This window comes from Strix aluco, chromosome 21 (genome assembly GCF_031877795.1).
Source record: "Strix aluco isolate bStrAlu1 chromosome 21, bStrAlu1.hap1, whole genome shotgun sequence".
In the NCBI taxonomy this organism is placed as follows: domain Eukaryota; kingdom Metazoa; phylum Chordata; class Aves; order Strigiformes; family Strigidae; genus Strix; species Strix aluco.
The window spans coordinates 10411475-10425424 of record NC_133951.1 but is presented as its reverse complement, the minus strand read 5'-3'; the positions used below and the strand labels follow the sequence as shown (position 1 = coordinate 10425424).

General features: G+C 35.0%; 1 protein-coding gene across 1 annotated transcript in view; it reads right to left on the bottom strand.

The window, feature by feature from the left end:
* Positions 1-13950, bottom strand: part of SUZ12 (SUZ12 polycomb repressive complex 2 subunit) — a 30927-nt gene that overhangs the window by 4272 nt on the left and 12705 nt on the right. Inside the window, 7 exon segments of the mRNA XM_074847726.1 lie at positions 335-478; positions 930-1021; positions 5401-5578; positions 6825-6930; positions 9803-9905; positions 10715-10946; positions 12386-12471. Coding sequence (XP_074703827.1) covers positions 335-478; positions 930-1021; positions 5401-5578; positions 6825-6930; positions 9803-9905; positions 10715-10946; positions 12386-12471 — 941 coding nt within the window.

Sequence of the window (13950 nt, the reverse complement as noted above, 5' to 3'; positions counted from 1 at the left end):
AAGCTTCAAGAGACTTCCAACCAAACGTAATTACATTGCTTTCTACATCACATAATACATTAATGCAAAAGCAGCAGCTATAGTCAGAATTAATCCTCCAGTGATCAGCATTAATTACTATATATATTTAAAGAAATAAAAATTAATACCACAATATTTTTTTCCTGTGTAACATGCAGACATTCACAAAACATTCAAAAGAAGCTGTATTTAACCTGTAAATACAGTTCTACAACTTAACAGGCTAGCAACAGAATCACTGCATATGTAAATATCTGTGACAGACTGTTTCGTACAGTGTTTCGTAGTGCTAAACTACAAAAAGATTACTTACAACATAATTAAAGATAAACCTGCTGTGGCAAAGTTTAAGATGTTTGAGTAAACTATACAGTTTCCGACAGTTCAGTGTGCACCACGGGCAATGCAAGTCATCTCGGGCTTCAGTCTGCTGTCTCGTGTTGTTGTTATAAAGGAACTGATGCAAACAAAGGAACAAGTGGTATTAGCATCAAATGCATTTCATTCATTAACTTCCCAACCCCCAAACCAGAGTTGGGCATCATTTCAGGAGACCTCTGCACTAATAGTAAGTTCTTGAGAACACTACATCAGCTCAGTGTACTGAAACACTGGTATTTCAAGAATTTTTTCCCCATAGGGAGACCACCTGTCCCCTTCCAGATGTCTAACAAGAGATGTCCTTTGTATTTTGGAGCATCGGACATGCCTCCAGGAAGATTAGTTTTCAAAAATACTTCCTGTAAGAAATATGTGGAATGGCTCTTAATATGTGAATCTGAGACCCCTTAAGGCATCTACTAAAAAGGCAAATGGAAATTTCCACCCGACTCAGAAGAGAAGCAAACATTTTAATTCCATGCAATATTTAGATTGTAGCTTTTCCCTCTAACGCTTATTTTCAATACCTGGTAAAATATTCGCAACTTTTGTCGAGGTTCATTTAAAACATCTCGCTCTTTTCTTGTTTGAAGGTCTGTCGGCAAGGATTCTTTCACAGCTGAAAAAGACACGTATAGACACACATTTCTTTGGTGAAGAGGAGAAGAAAAAAAAACCAAAGACATTGTTTCTTACCCAAGTATGGAAGTGTGCCCCAAGAAGGGCACACTGCTGCTCAAGGAAATGGGCTACTCTAGTGTACTTTGACAAAATAGTTCATATCAGCAACAAGGAAGTCTTGGTGATCAGCTTCCTTCAGAAATCTAGAGGCAAACCCACCACTTTTAAACACCAGATGTATCTCCAGTTTTGGAGAACGCTTCAGAGAACTTAAAAATGGTCAGGTAAAGAGCAACATTTTTCTTACTCCATTTAAGCAACCAAAGAATTCTTTAGGTATAGCTAAAAGCTGGTGTGGCTGGGAAACAAAAAAGAAACACTGCTTCTAGATGGCTGCATTGCGCATACCTTGCTTAAATTCAGTCTCAGAAGCTTCCAAAGTCACACAACGGACATCAGTATGAAATGCAAGCAACACACAAAATATTTAACTCTTGTCTCTCAAACACTTATTGTGTGTGTAATGGCACTGCTCAGTTGTCTCTGAGCCTCTTCAGTACATTTTAATCTCAGTAAGATGGTTTGATTCCATGCAATTAACAGGAAACCCCATACATCTAAGCAGGTTTATAAATCTACCGTCAGGAAACACCAATGACACCTACTTCCTTCTGAATGGTGAAAAAGATGGCAAAACAAGTCTCAGCTCTACTGACAAAAGGAGCTCTTTTAGAGGATGCACTTATTTTATATTTAATATTTTGGAGAACAGGGGAAATTTCATCCTCTTTCTGGATGAAAAAGAGAGGAGGCCTGACACTTCAGCCTGCACCACATCAGAGAAATTAGAATTCCATGGCTCAGTTACTTTGAGCACTTTGTAATTACAGCAAAGCTTAAGCTGCCACATTTAGAAAGTCTTTGATGTCTTTATTCTACTGGTCTGCCTTGGGAAACATGCCAAAGTAAAATGACAACACCAAATTCATACACCCTTGGGAAAGATGCACTGGACCTTTTTCTTCTACTATCAGAATCGCTGAGAGAAGTTTCCTACTATTTATTAAGTAGTAAACTAGTACACACCTTCTAGAGTTAGTCAACATACCGTTACTTCTTTTGCAAGTCTGAGCATAAAATCTGCCTAACAAATTATAATACAGGTCACCAAGAAGCTCTAAAATACAAGGAGGCCTTGTATGAGGAAGTAAAGAGAAAGCAGAACAACTTTTACAGTGAAAGTTCAAGCACCTCCCTGCTTCCGTTGCCTTTATTCTATTGGCAATTGCTTCATGTTTGTGTGCATTAAATGTCAGCCATTCATCCCGATTTAAGAAACCTAAGTGTCTGCAATCCCTAGCTCAGGTACAACATTCAATTCAGAAGACAGGAATCAGTCTTACTTAAATATTCTTGTACTCTGTCCAAAGACAAAGATGTCTGTAGGTTGGCTGAGGATGTTAGGGATCACTCTAGACAGGGGCTTCTGCATAGGTAGGGGTGAAATTCTTCTTGCTCTAACTTTTGTATTACTACACACCAAACCTCTAAAAACAGTGAAAAGAATTTCCACCCTTAGAAAGTCTCACCAGAGATGAGCTACCATTGACACACTTCCCAACACATACTGCAATATAACTGCACGAAACGCATGTTTGGAAAAGCAGTATTTTTTTTCGTAATACTCATTCCCTTGCTATCGCTACTACAGCTCCAAAACCTCAGTTATATATCCAACAAAATCAGACTGAAATACCATTGTGCACAAATTCTCTGATGTGCTATCATAGATGAACCCCAAAACAAGCAAGACAACCCTTCACAAACAGTGCCTGGCTACATAGCCCAGAGACTAAGCCTGGAGACAGAACCACTGCACTCCAGATAATAACTTCCATAATAGGGACCTAGAAGTTCCCTTAATCACACAGTCTCAGTCTAGCTACAAGTTTGGAAATACTGATTACTCTGAAGTGAATCGGGTGCCAGTCAAGAGTCTAGGTATGTTCATAGATGTTTAAAAAACAGGAGCAGACTGTGTCTTCAGTACAATTTAAGTTTTCCAGCTGTCCTTGGGCCTTACTTGCCAACGTTCCAAGCCAAAGTTACAAACAACTGCGAGCTAGACAAAAGAAAGATAATATCTAGGCCAGCCTCCACTGCCACTTAGGAATCAAAGGGGAGTTTCAGATTAAATATGACCCTGAGACAGGAAAATGCTATTAAAAAAAAAAGGACACAGTGGTCAAAGGTGCCTTTTCTATCTAGTGTCAGAAAGTTTTTTAGTAGTAGCTTTTTTGAGCTAAGCTCTAGGACATCAAGGAAGAAACATGTTTTTAGAAACATATTAGCAAAATTGCAATTAAGCAACTAAACTAAATTAATCACAAATTTGTATTTAAAAATATAACAACTACATTAAGCTTAACTCCTTGATATAATTATAATCAAATAGCATGCTACCTGCTGAATAGCTACATAACTTTGTGAAGTTTTCAGTTAACCAGACTGCAGTATACAATCAGTTACTCCCCCCTCAGCAGCTATTCCAGTATTTTGTGAGAAGATCTAAACAACTCTCAAAGGACAAGAAGTCATGGGTTGTTTTTCATATCTCAATGCATATCTTAATACTACAATCTTCTGCAAAACATCTCACAGCAAGTATACATCTGTTAATGTTTTTACATGATGCATGAATTCAAAGAATGTGATAGCATGCTTTTGAAAATTAATAGGGGTCAAACCTTATAAATCCATTGAAATTTTCAAGGTAAGACCCAGCACTGATACTGATTAGCTAAGCTTATGTAAAGGGAAATATTATCAGAAAACTTTCCATAAAGAAACTGATCTGAAACACATACTCTTTAACATATACCTACAGAAATGTCAAAGGACATTTTACAAAGTTTTTCTAAAACAGTGCTTAAAATCACCTATGTAAATTTAGGATAAATGTTTTATATTCAGCAGCTTCACAAGACAAGCTTTTTAGTAGCAGCAACAGCAGAAGGAGCAGTTTCTAGACATTTCAATAGCTCTTGAACTAATGTGTTTAAATATAAAATGGGCTTTATTAAGGTAACAGAAACTATAATTTTAGATTTGCAGTATTATCAGACTGCATTAATGTTTTTGGCATTATGTAATCTGTAAAGTAGTGGATCAGATTACAATGGTAATTATATTAAATTTTCAATGACACTGTAGCCTCCATAGAAGTGCTACTTACTACATTAAATACAAACCAGGCAAACAAGTAAAAAGCAAAATAATTGTACACTACTTAATGTTTCCAAGAAGCAAGGTTAAACAACCCAATTTTAAACAGTCTATCCACCACTGCTTTTAATGTGTTACATATTTAAAGTTATGATAAAACAGTTCAAAATCTGATTACGAAGTTTGACAACATGTAAACTCGTCTGGAAAGAATGTACAGGAATGAACTTGCAGAAGGAAACTAAACCAGTTACATTTCAGATCATTAAAAATTCTGAACTTAAAAAGCATTTAGTTTTAAATTACAATGCTCTAAACATTAATGAATGACTAGGGAGAAACTAGTTCAATAATACACAAATACAGACTTACCGCACACTGTAGTAATAGTTTGCAGACTTGCTATGTTTTTCTCTTACCAGAGAATTATTTTCAGACAGTACTAACTGCAAGCCTGCATTCTATCTAGACAACCTCAGACTGCCCAAAAAGCAGAAAAATCCTTTAGGCCTAAACAGAAATCTTTGTTCAACTTTTGTGAATATGCAGAAAATGCAGCTAAATAATAAAAATATATATTGGGCTTCCACCATGGGACCATGCCTAGACATCAAACTATGTTTCAAGGAGATCAGTGCCAGTTCATAAGCATTCTGAAAGAACTTGAGTTACCTTTACACCAGAAATGTGCAATGTAATGGGCAATATTTTAGACAGTTTGTCACATTTTGCAGTAGCACATTTTCCAAGAGCTAAATATATCATCTGATAGACAAATTTTAAAACTATTTTCACTACAAAGCATAAAAAAGTTATTAATACTATAAATCCAAATACCTACAGAACAGTAGGTGAGTACACCAGACAACCCTAGAAGCCCTATTCACAGACTTTCCTCAATTTATTTTACATCAGAATTTATGAGTATTGTATATAATTACTTCAATATAGTCATGACTTCAAAGACCCCACTATTTTTAGCTTTTAAGTTTACCTTAAAAAATGTACAAAGTATGGGATACAACAAAGCCCATTCAAATTTTGCATTTTCATGTTTAAGATTACAAGCAGCTGCACCAGTGAGTCAGGAACTCTGAAGCACAGAAGTGCTAAGCACATCATTATTTAGCAGCAAAACCAAAGTTTGCTTACCTATAGTCTGAGTAGGTTTAACAGAATTGGGCTTGTTTTCTTGAGGGAGGCTTTCAGAATTTCGTGTTGCAAGAGGCTTAGCTATAGGAGCTGTAGACTTATCATTTGTGTCTCCTGTCCAACGAAGAGTAAACTGAAGTGTAGGTCCCTGAGAAAATGTTTCAAATGGAGGCAATCTCTGGCGGATGGGGGGGGAATAAAAATAAAACAGCAGAATTTGTGTCTTCCCATGTACAAAAACAGTCGTGAGAAAATATTCACAGAATGGGGACAGATGTAATTTTTTAATTACCTGAAGTCCTTGTGCTTTCAACATAATTATATACATTTAAATAAACTTTAAAAAAAGCTGAAAAAGATGGCTATGCAGTTTCCTGCACATTACTGAGCAATCACTTCATGCACATACTGTGGCACACATTGATCTTTGTGAAACACTAAACAGTAAGCAGCATGGGCCCTGACTATAAAGAAAACAGCACTTACAGCCTGCTGCCAGTGTACTTCTCTTTCTACTCATACCTACTCCTAATTCTGCAGTCCAGTATTGTATATTAATACACAAGCTTTAAAAACTGCACCACTGTCTGCTGTAGACATGCTATTTTAATATTCTCCTGTGGATATGTTATGTTCCACTTGCTTATCAAGATAGTAGTAATAAAGAAATAGAAGAAACCTGACTCAATTCCAAAACCCCTATTATCAAGTATCATACACTAAATTTATCAATGAAGTTACAGAATTCCATTTTAAAAGCTCTTTATTATATTCAGGCCTCATTAGTTTACAGAGATGCTATCACAAAACCAGAAAACCAATGACAATGTGCTTATTGGATCTGGGTGATAAACATATTGGCCATGACTATTTTCTTTTTTCTTTGTGGTAGCACCTCCAGCATGAAAATCCTCTCTCACATTCTCCCAACAACAGAAAGTAACCTGTTCTGGTTTCAGCTGGAAGAGTTAATTTTCTTCCTAGTAGCTGGTATAGTGCTGTGTTTTGGATTTAGGATGAGAATAATGTTGATAACACACTGATGTTTTAGTTGTTGCTAAGCAGTGTTTATACTAAGTCAAGGACTTCAGCTTCACATACTACCCTGCCAACAAGGAGACTGGGGATGTACAAGAAATAATTTGCCTGATTTTAAGACAGGAATTCAGAAGTCACTGAAAGAGACAGCTGCCATACCAACAGTAGCTAACATCTGCTTGTATTAATGATCTAGTGTAGCCAAAGCTTTCCTAAACTAAGACCTAAGTCAAAACTTGTGTCCATCATCCTGAAAGACTATTAACTGTTCAATTTAACCCATATTCAGGAGAAGAGCCATGGACTATACTTTGAATTGTGTTCCACCTTAATCTCGATCATTTTCAAGTGAAGACAGGTCTTTCAGCTACTAAAACAATCCATACCTTCCCATCAAGTATTGTTTCCCATGTTGCTCTTTTCTTGCTAATGGGACATTCTTCCATTTCCTGCATGGCCACTTCATATTCCCCATCCAGCAGTTGCAAGCGCCTGCCCACACAGAATATGTATTAATTTTAATTGTCTATTAAAACATAGAATTTATTTTACAGTGACTATCCTTCCATGAAACTAAAGGCAGATTTTCAGGCAAATTTATTTGGCAACTAAGTGGGAATCTTAGGTAAACAATATCCATAATAAAAAAGCTGCCTAATGCCAAACAATATGCAAAAACCCCCATCCAAGTGATGCAAGGAAAAAAAAAAACCAACATCCAAGAGATGCAAGAAAACTACAGTTAATACCAAATTAACACTGTGATGGGAACCTTCCTGTGAAGAAACAAAAACCAAACTGAATGACACCCCCTCCAAATCATCTCTATTCCTGATTTATTAATAACTCCTCTGCTCTAGCAAACCAATATATGGCAACCCCTAATCAGGTCTCCAAAACTAAAGAATTCTACCATAATATCAGAGCCATGTCAGATGTAACCTTAAGAGGACTTCAACATAGCAAATTTAAAGTATGATGTTCTCAAAAAGCAAACAAAAATCCAGCTTTACATAGACCAGAATGAGTAATTCACACATTAACCAACATGCTACATTTTTTCTGTCCAAGAGAAAAGACTGCCAAGTGCATGTGTTGCATATGACTCTCAAATAAGACAAATAAAAAATACAAAAATGTCTACATAAAATACCCAGTTGGATAAGAAAAAAAAAAAATATATATTTCTCAGACTATTTTGGCTGAAGTAAGAAAATTTTAAGGCAAACTTTCAAGTTCACCCTTAAGTCTACCAACCGGTCAAGATCTACACTTTCTCCCTCCAGCTCTTATTTCATTCAGGTCAGATTTGGAACATCTCAGCTGACCAGTTTCACTTTCTTTCCTATCTCATCCTCCTTCCTCCTGTGCAGCAGTCTGTTCAGTGAGGCTTGAGAACTTCTGATTTCTACTTTATTTTGTTTTATTTTGTTGCAGTGAATAAAGGTATAGTCTCAGGAAAATGTTTCATGGATACATATGCTTTAAAAAGACATCAACACAAATCAGCAAGTAATATAAATTTACAATACAAGCTCAGTTTCCCAAGATATTTTTTTTTCCTTTTGAGACTTTACTTTCTGAAGCATTCCTGACAACAGATCATAAGCTACAGAAGCATCATTCAAAATAAACGAGTTGTTGCTAAGTAGATAAATTCCATGTGAACGTAGGCAAACTGTTACACAGTGTGAACTTGGGAATTATGTCTTACAGAAAAAGGCTGTTTCTGTCTCTAGATCCTTCAGTATTCTGGTAAACAAGTAAACTACAGCCTATCTTTTTCTTTTACATGTAAACTATATTACAGCAGACGTATCCCAGCAGAATAAAGTTATAAATGCACCAAGCCAGCCATCAGAAACCTTTAGTTCTATTTCTTGACAGCATCTTGCAAACCACTAACTCCATCATTTACTCTATTTAGAAGAGCTTCAAAAGGTAAAAAAAATAAACATATAGATAGAGAACATAAGGCCTTAAGACAATACTTTTCTTAGATCTGCCCAATATCCTTTTCTAGGCCTGGAGTCTGGGTAAAATAACTTATTTTTCAATTCCTCCATCAAACAGAAGATCGTAACTTCAAGAAGTTAACATAAAAGAACAGCTTATACTTTACAAAAATCCACAAATAATTGATGAAGTTAATGGGTTATATTTTGAAGATGGCTTTTTACATAAAGTAAGATTTTAAAGATTCTTTTAAAAAAGTACTGATTTTTAGGCATGATTTAGTTCTGCTGCAAATCAAACAGTGTCACTTACACAGCAACATGGCTGAAAATGTCCTAGCTTATGTATCATCACTACAAAACCACCTAATGGTTCATATCATGTTTAGTATACTAAAGTTCTCCAGTGGAATTCAGTAATAGGAAAGAACAAAATATTGTCAAGACTTCTAAGAAGATAGAGATTAGAGAAAGATATTTCTTAAAAAAACCCTACTCAAAATATAAGACTTCTAAAACCATATTTGGATAAATGACCATTTTGTCAGAATCACTTGGAGCTAAGTTTTAAGCAGCTTTTTCTTGAAGATGTATTTTTATTAATTACCTAGATACCTACCTCCACCTGGGATCTACACCTGCCATGGATAGAACACTTATTTTCATATATTGTATTTTGGCTGTTGCTGGTATTATCATCTTCTGCAGGACAAACAACTACAATGTCCTTAAGAGTAAATGGTATGCTACTTATCTTCTGAACTATCTGGATTGCTCTAAGCTACACCTACATGTGAGTTTACCTGACTCCACCTTCTTTAAAATATATTAAGTAGTGTCAAGATAACAAATATTAAAATATTTCATCACGCTTAAACTACATGACAGAGTAAGCCTACTGTGATTTTAACTACTTGTTTGATTTCACTGTAGTAATTGAAAACTAACATCTTTAGGTGCTAGCAGAATACAATCTGTGACTGCATCAGCAAAAGTCTGGGCATGGAGAAAATTATGCCACTAAAGAGAATGTAAGCAGTAAGCATATTTCAGACGCTGTTTGTTTGGGTTACTTTTTAATTATGCTGTCACTGATCTTTAACAGAACCACAGAAATTACATCTGTCAAAAAACTGACAAGGAACAGACATACTGATGCATGTTAACAGGACAATACTCTAGTTCATAAAAGGGAATTATTTACAATTGTCACTGAACAGGTATAAAATGTGCATTATGAAACCTGTATTTTTTTTTACAAAGACAACAAACCTAAGCTCTTATTGTAAACACCAACTAAAAATACAGCCAAAGACAGACAACACTGAAAATAAAGAACAGATTTAAGTTTAGTATTAAACAAATTCCTAACAATTAACAGACACAAAAATTATTTTGGATAATATTACCTGTTTTTATCAAATACAGTCATTTGTGCTACAAATGTCTTTTCCCCATCTTCACGATTTGAAGAGTTTCTTTTTCTTCTAGCTGGAAGCTCCTCATTGACATCTGTACATAAGAAATATAGTATTCGATTATTATATAAGCACAAATTCAAGAGATCAAACAGCTTCTATGCAATTGTAAAATATAACTGGCTGTTGGTTGTCAGATATGTCATACAATAGAAAAGGACAGTATTTAATGAACAGCACAATGGCAAAGGAAAGAGCACTTAGCTTAACAGTTAATCGTATTTTAGATATGTTCATGTATATTTTATGTATATAACACATATAGTTTAGTCATATTACTCTATCAGCATAAAAAATTTGGGATTTGATCTTCCTCCTCTTGTAGCTATAAAATAGTCAGAAGAAGTTTTTCATTCAACATGCATTCTCCAAGGCTATAACATTTGTAATGTAGCATATGCCTCACTAAGATTAAGAAAATAACTTTTAAAAATTTCTAATTAAGGTATTTTCTTTATTGGCTAGTCATTTAGTTTTGATGAGAGACCATGATAGCACCTACAGCTGTCGGCAGTGACCAGTGTTGTTGGAGGTTTAATAACAGTCACACTGACCACAGGGCGCTCTTCCATTATTCACCCTCCAACAGCGTTGGCTCACACCTTCACCATCACACGTTAGTAAAAATTGGTGTTAAATTTACACAAAAATAGAGGCACAGTTTCTAGCTACCAACTGTATTTTAGCCCCATCTTGAAATAGACTGAAAACAAGTGAAAGCCAACTCAGTCACTCATCTATTACTGCCCCTTCGCAGAGTATGACCTAGGCTGCACATCAAGACAACTGTAAACGTGCCTACAAGATAAACCTTGTAAAAACTTATTTAAAGGTTGAAGTTACCAATGTTTTCATTAGTTTCACCATTGATCAGTCCATTAAACTCTCTTCTTCCTGGGCGAGTTACTCTGAATAACAATGAGTAAGACTTCACCATATGGCTGTTGCTTGGTTCAAACTCATTGCTGGACACTGCAAGTGATGGGAAGTTGCCTGGTTTTATTTGGCTGAGGTCTGGGTTTAAAGGCACCTGCTTTTTACCTGTAGGAACCTGTCTTATCGGACAACTGACATCCTGTAGGAAAACAAGAAAACTAAGGTTTAGGTCTTCAGAATACAAAGTAACACCATTAGGTGTTAAAATTTATATAATTTATGAATTGTATTTGTCCTGCCATCTTTTTGAAAGTAAGCCTTGTAACAGATGTAGATTAAAAAAAAATCTGGAATAATGATCCCAGGTTTTAAATGTAAAACCAGATATTTGAAAATGTAAAGAAAACTGGCATTTTATAATCACTTCTGGCAGCAGCCATCTATCTCTAAGTGATTAAATTAACACTAACATGAGGCACTCAGACTGTAGAACAGTCATTAATACTAATTTAATTCTGCTTACCTAAAGAAATTAAGTGTTTTGGTTATGTGTATATATATATTTCAAGGGCTTCCTATCTTCTCCTTCCAATATTACAAAGTGCACTTTGTGCTATCTGGGAGATAAAGAACCACTTACCTAGGATTTATTATATTCAGTTATCTCTCAAATAGATCATTGAACACTGTGTACTATTGGAAAAACAAGGCAAGATGGCCTAAGTATGAAACTTGCAGCAAAACATTTCAAATAACCATCAGCACCTCCTGCTTTTACCATATTTATCCATACTATAGCAAGTAACAAAATTGGCTAGAAACAATATTAACTCTTAAAAACATGTCAAAACAGCTTAACATTCTTAGGGAAAATACACAAAGTTCTGACTGCAAATCTTTCCATTTGGTTAAAAATTACAGCATGCATTACTGAGCTTCCCATATTCCCATAGCTGTGAAGCTAATTTGCCAACTGGTGTGAAGCAAACATAGCTAAAACAGCAAGCAAATTCAAAGATGCTTAAAAAAAAAAGATATGAAAATTGTTTATGATTCATAGTAGCTAAAATCTGCAATAATTGAGATGATCAATGTAAAAAACATAAGTACAGAAAAAGCAAGGAAAGAGACAAGACTTGGCAGATGACTGGGAAATTCAAAACAAATACAATTTGTTCCTTTTATTTCTAAACTCTGAAAGGCATAGACTATTTTATGATTTTGTGATTGCCTAGTTTACTTAAGCCTCTGGACATCTCAACAGAATTAATAGTTTAATAGTGTGATACAAAAAAATTTAAGTAAAAATAGAGGTGACAAATTCACAATGAGCGAATCTGACTTATAAGCAAGTTCAATTCAATTAACAAATCTGATTTCTTTTTAAAAAACTTCCAGTTATTTCTCACACAGCAGAGCAAAATCCATATATATATATATTTGCTTCTTAAGAATCCCTTACCCAGTCAATAGAAAACAACTTGAAAAGATTAGTTCTTAAATTTAAAGACTAAATTAATCTTAAGAGAAGCATCATTTCACCATTACCTTGTTGTGTGGCAGTGTTAATTAGATGTTCCAGAAGCAGCTATACATTTTGCTTTAACATATATTAATAGTTTGTCAAATAATTTTTACCTTTCTCTTCTTGTGGCAAACTTTCACAAGCAGTACTTCCAGGGTTACAGAATTTTGTTCATTCTCTGAGTTTTGTGATGGCTTATCTAAACAGAAAAATATTGTAAGTTCTGAAAAAGTGAAGATCTATTCAATGGTGTAAATCCACCTAATTACTTTTTAACCATAGGTACCTCCAAGCACCAAGACCTCTAGTCAAATTCTACATTTCAGTTCTCCCCAAACTTACTGCAAATTCCCACTTGAGAACATATCCTACCGAACTATTCTAATACAAGCAGTTTAAAAAAGCATAGTTGATCTCCAATGTTTAAAAGAGTAAACTTGCTACCTTTGGCACTGTCAAAATCTTTTTATAGCAGAGAAAAAGGATATAGGTAGATATAAGGAAAGCCAGAATATACTAATTACAGATGAGTCAAATTATTTCCTGTATTTTTTTTTTTTCGTTACAGCTTGCAAACCTAGAATTTGGTTTGCATCAAAACTTAAGATCCAGATGCTATCAGATAGGGAAACAAAACAAAAAAACAACCTTAAAGATTATGCAAGGTTAAGTATATGCAGAATAGGTGTTAAAGAACCCCTGAAAGAACCTGAAAAGTATTAGAAAAATAAGACCTGGCTTCACAGTCTCTGCACTGTAAAGTTCCTAGAGCCCGCAATTTTCAATACAGCTACTACCAGCAGTATGATCAGCAATGCCAATTAAGAACCACCTTACAAAATAAATTTCGTTGTATAGTAAGAGAACCTTTAATTATGTGAATCTATATTTATCTGGAAAAGTGCCCTCATACAGAAAAAGAATAATAAGATAAAACTTGATTATATATCTAGTTAAAAAACAGTTTGTGAAAGAAATTCTGAAAAGCAATGATCAGCCAAAACTGAATGTGTGAGAAGTTATTTCTGTGCTTACAAAATCTATTATTATGGGCTTAAGTTAAAAACCACAATGGCTTCACCTTAGTGGACGTCACAAAAAACCTGACATTCAATGAAATACTTTGTTATGCTCATCAGATACAAAGAGCAAAGCTTTAGTATAGTGAAGACAACATAACCCCTGTCTCTTCTCTTGCCTTTCTCCTGACACTGTATCAACATTGAACAAGCTTAATGAGTTTCAGTTAAGAGAGAGTTCTGGTAACTCATCTAGAAACAGTAGCAGTTTTATGAAACACGTGGATTTTTTTAAAAAAATTGTAAACATGAGACATACTAGAAGTTTTCTTAGCAAATACAGAAACTCGGGGGGGGGGGGGGGGGGGGCGGTAGGGAACGGGAACGGGACGGATGGGATGGGGACACACGATGACAACACCCAAGCAAAACCCCACCACACTCTCAGTTTCAAGACTTTCTAACATAATTTATATCCACACAACTAAGCATATTAATTGCACCAGCTTCATTAATTATTTTCTTTAATATTCAATATAGTATACATTACTTATGTTAGTGATATCCTTTTCTATGGTACAAATGACCATCAGACTCTCACTATATGCAGTACTTTCTTGAAGTGAAAGGTTTTTATAGTTAACAGTAGTCACATAATC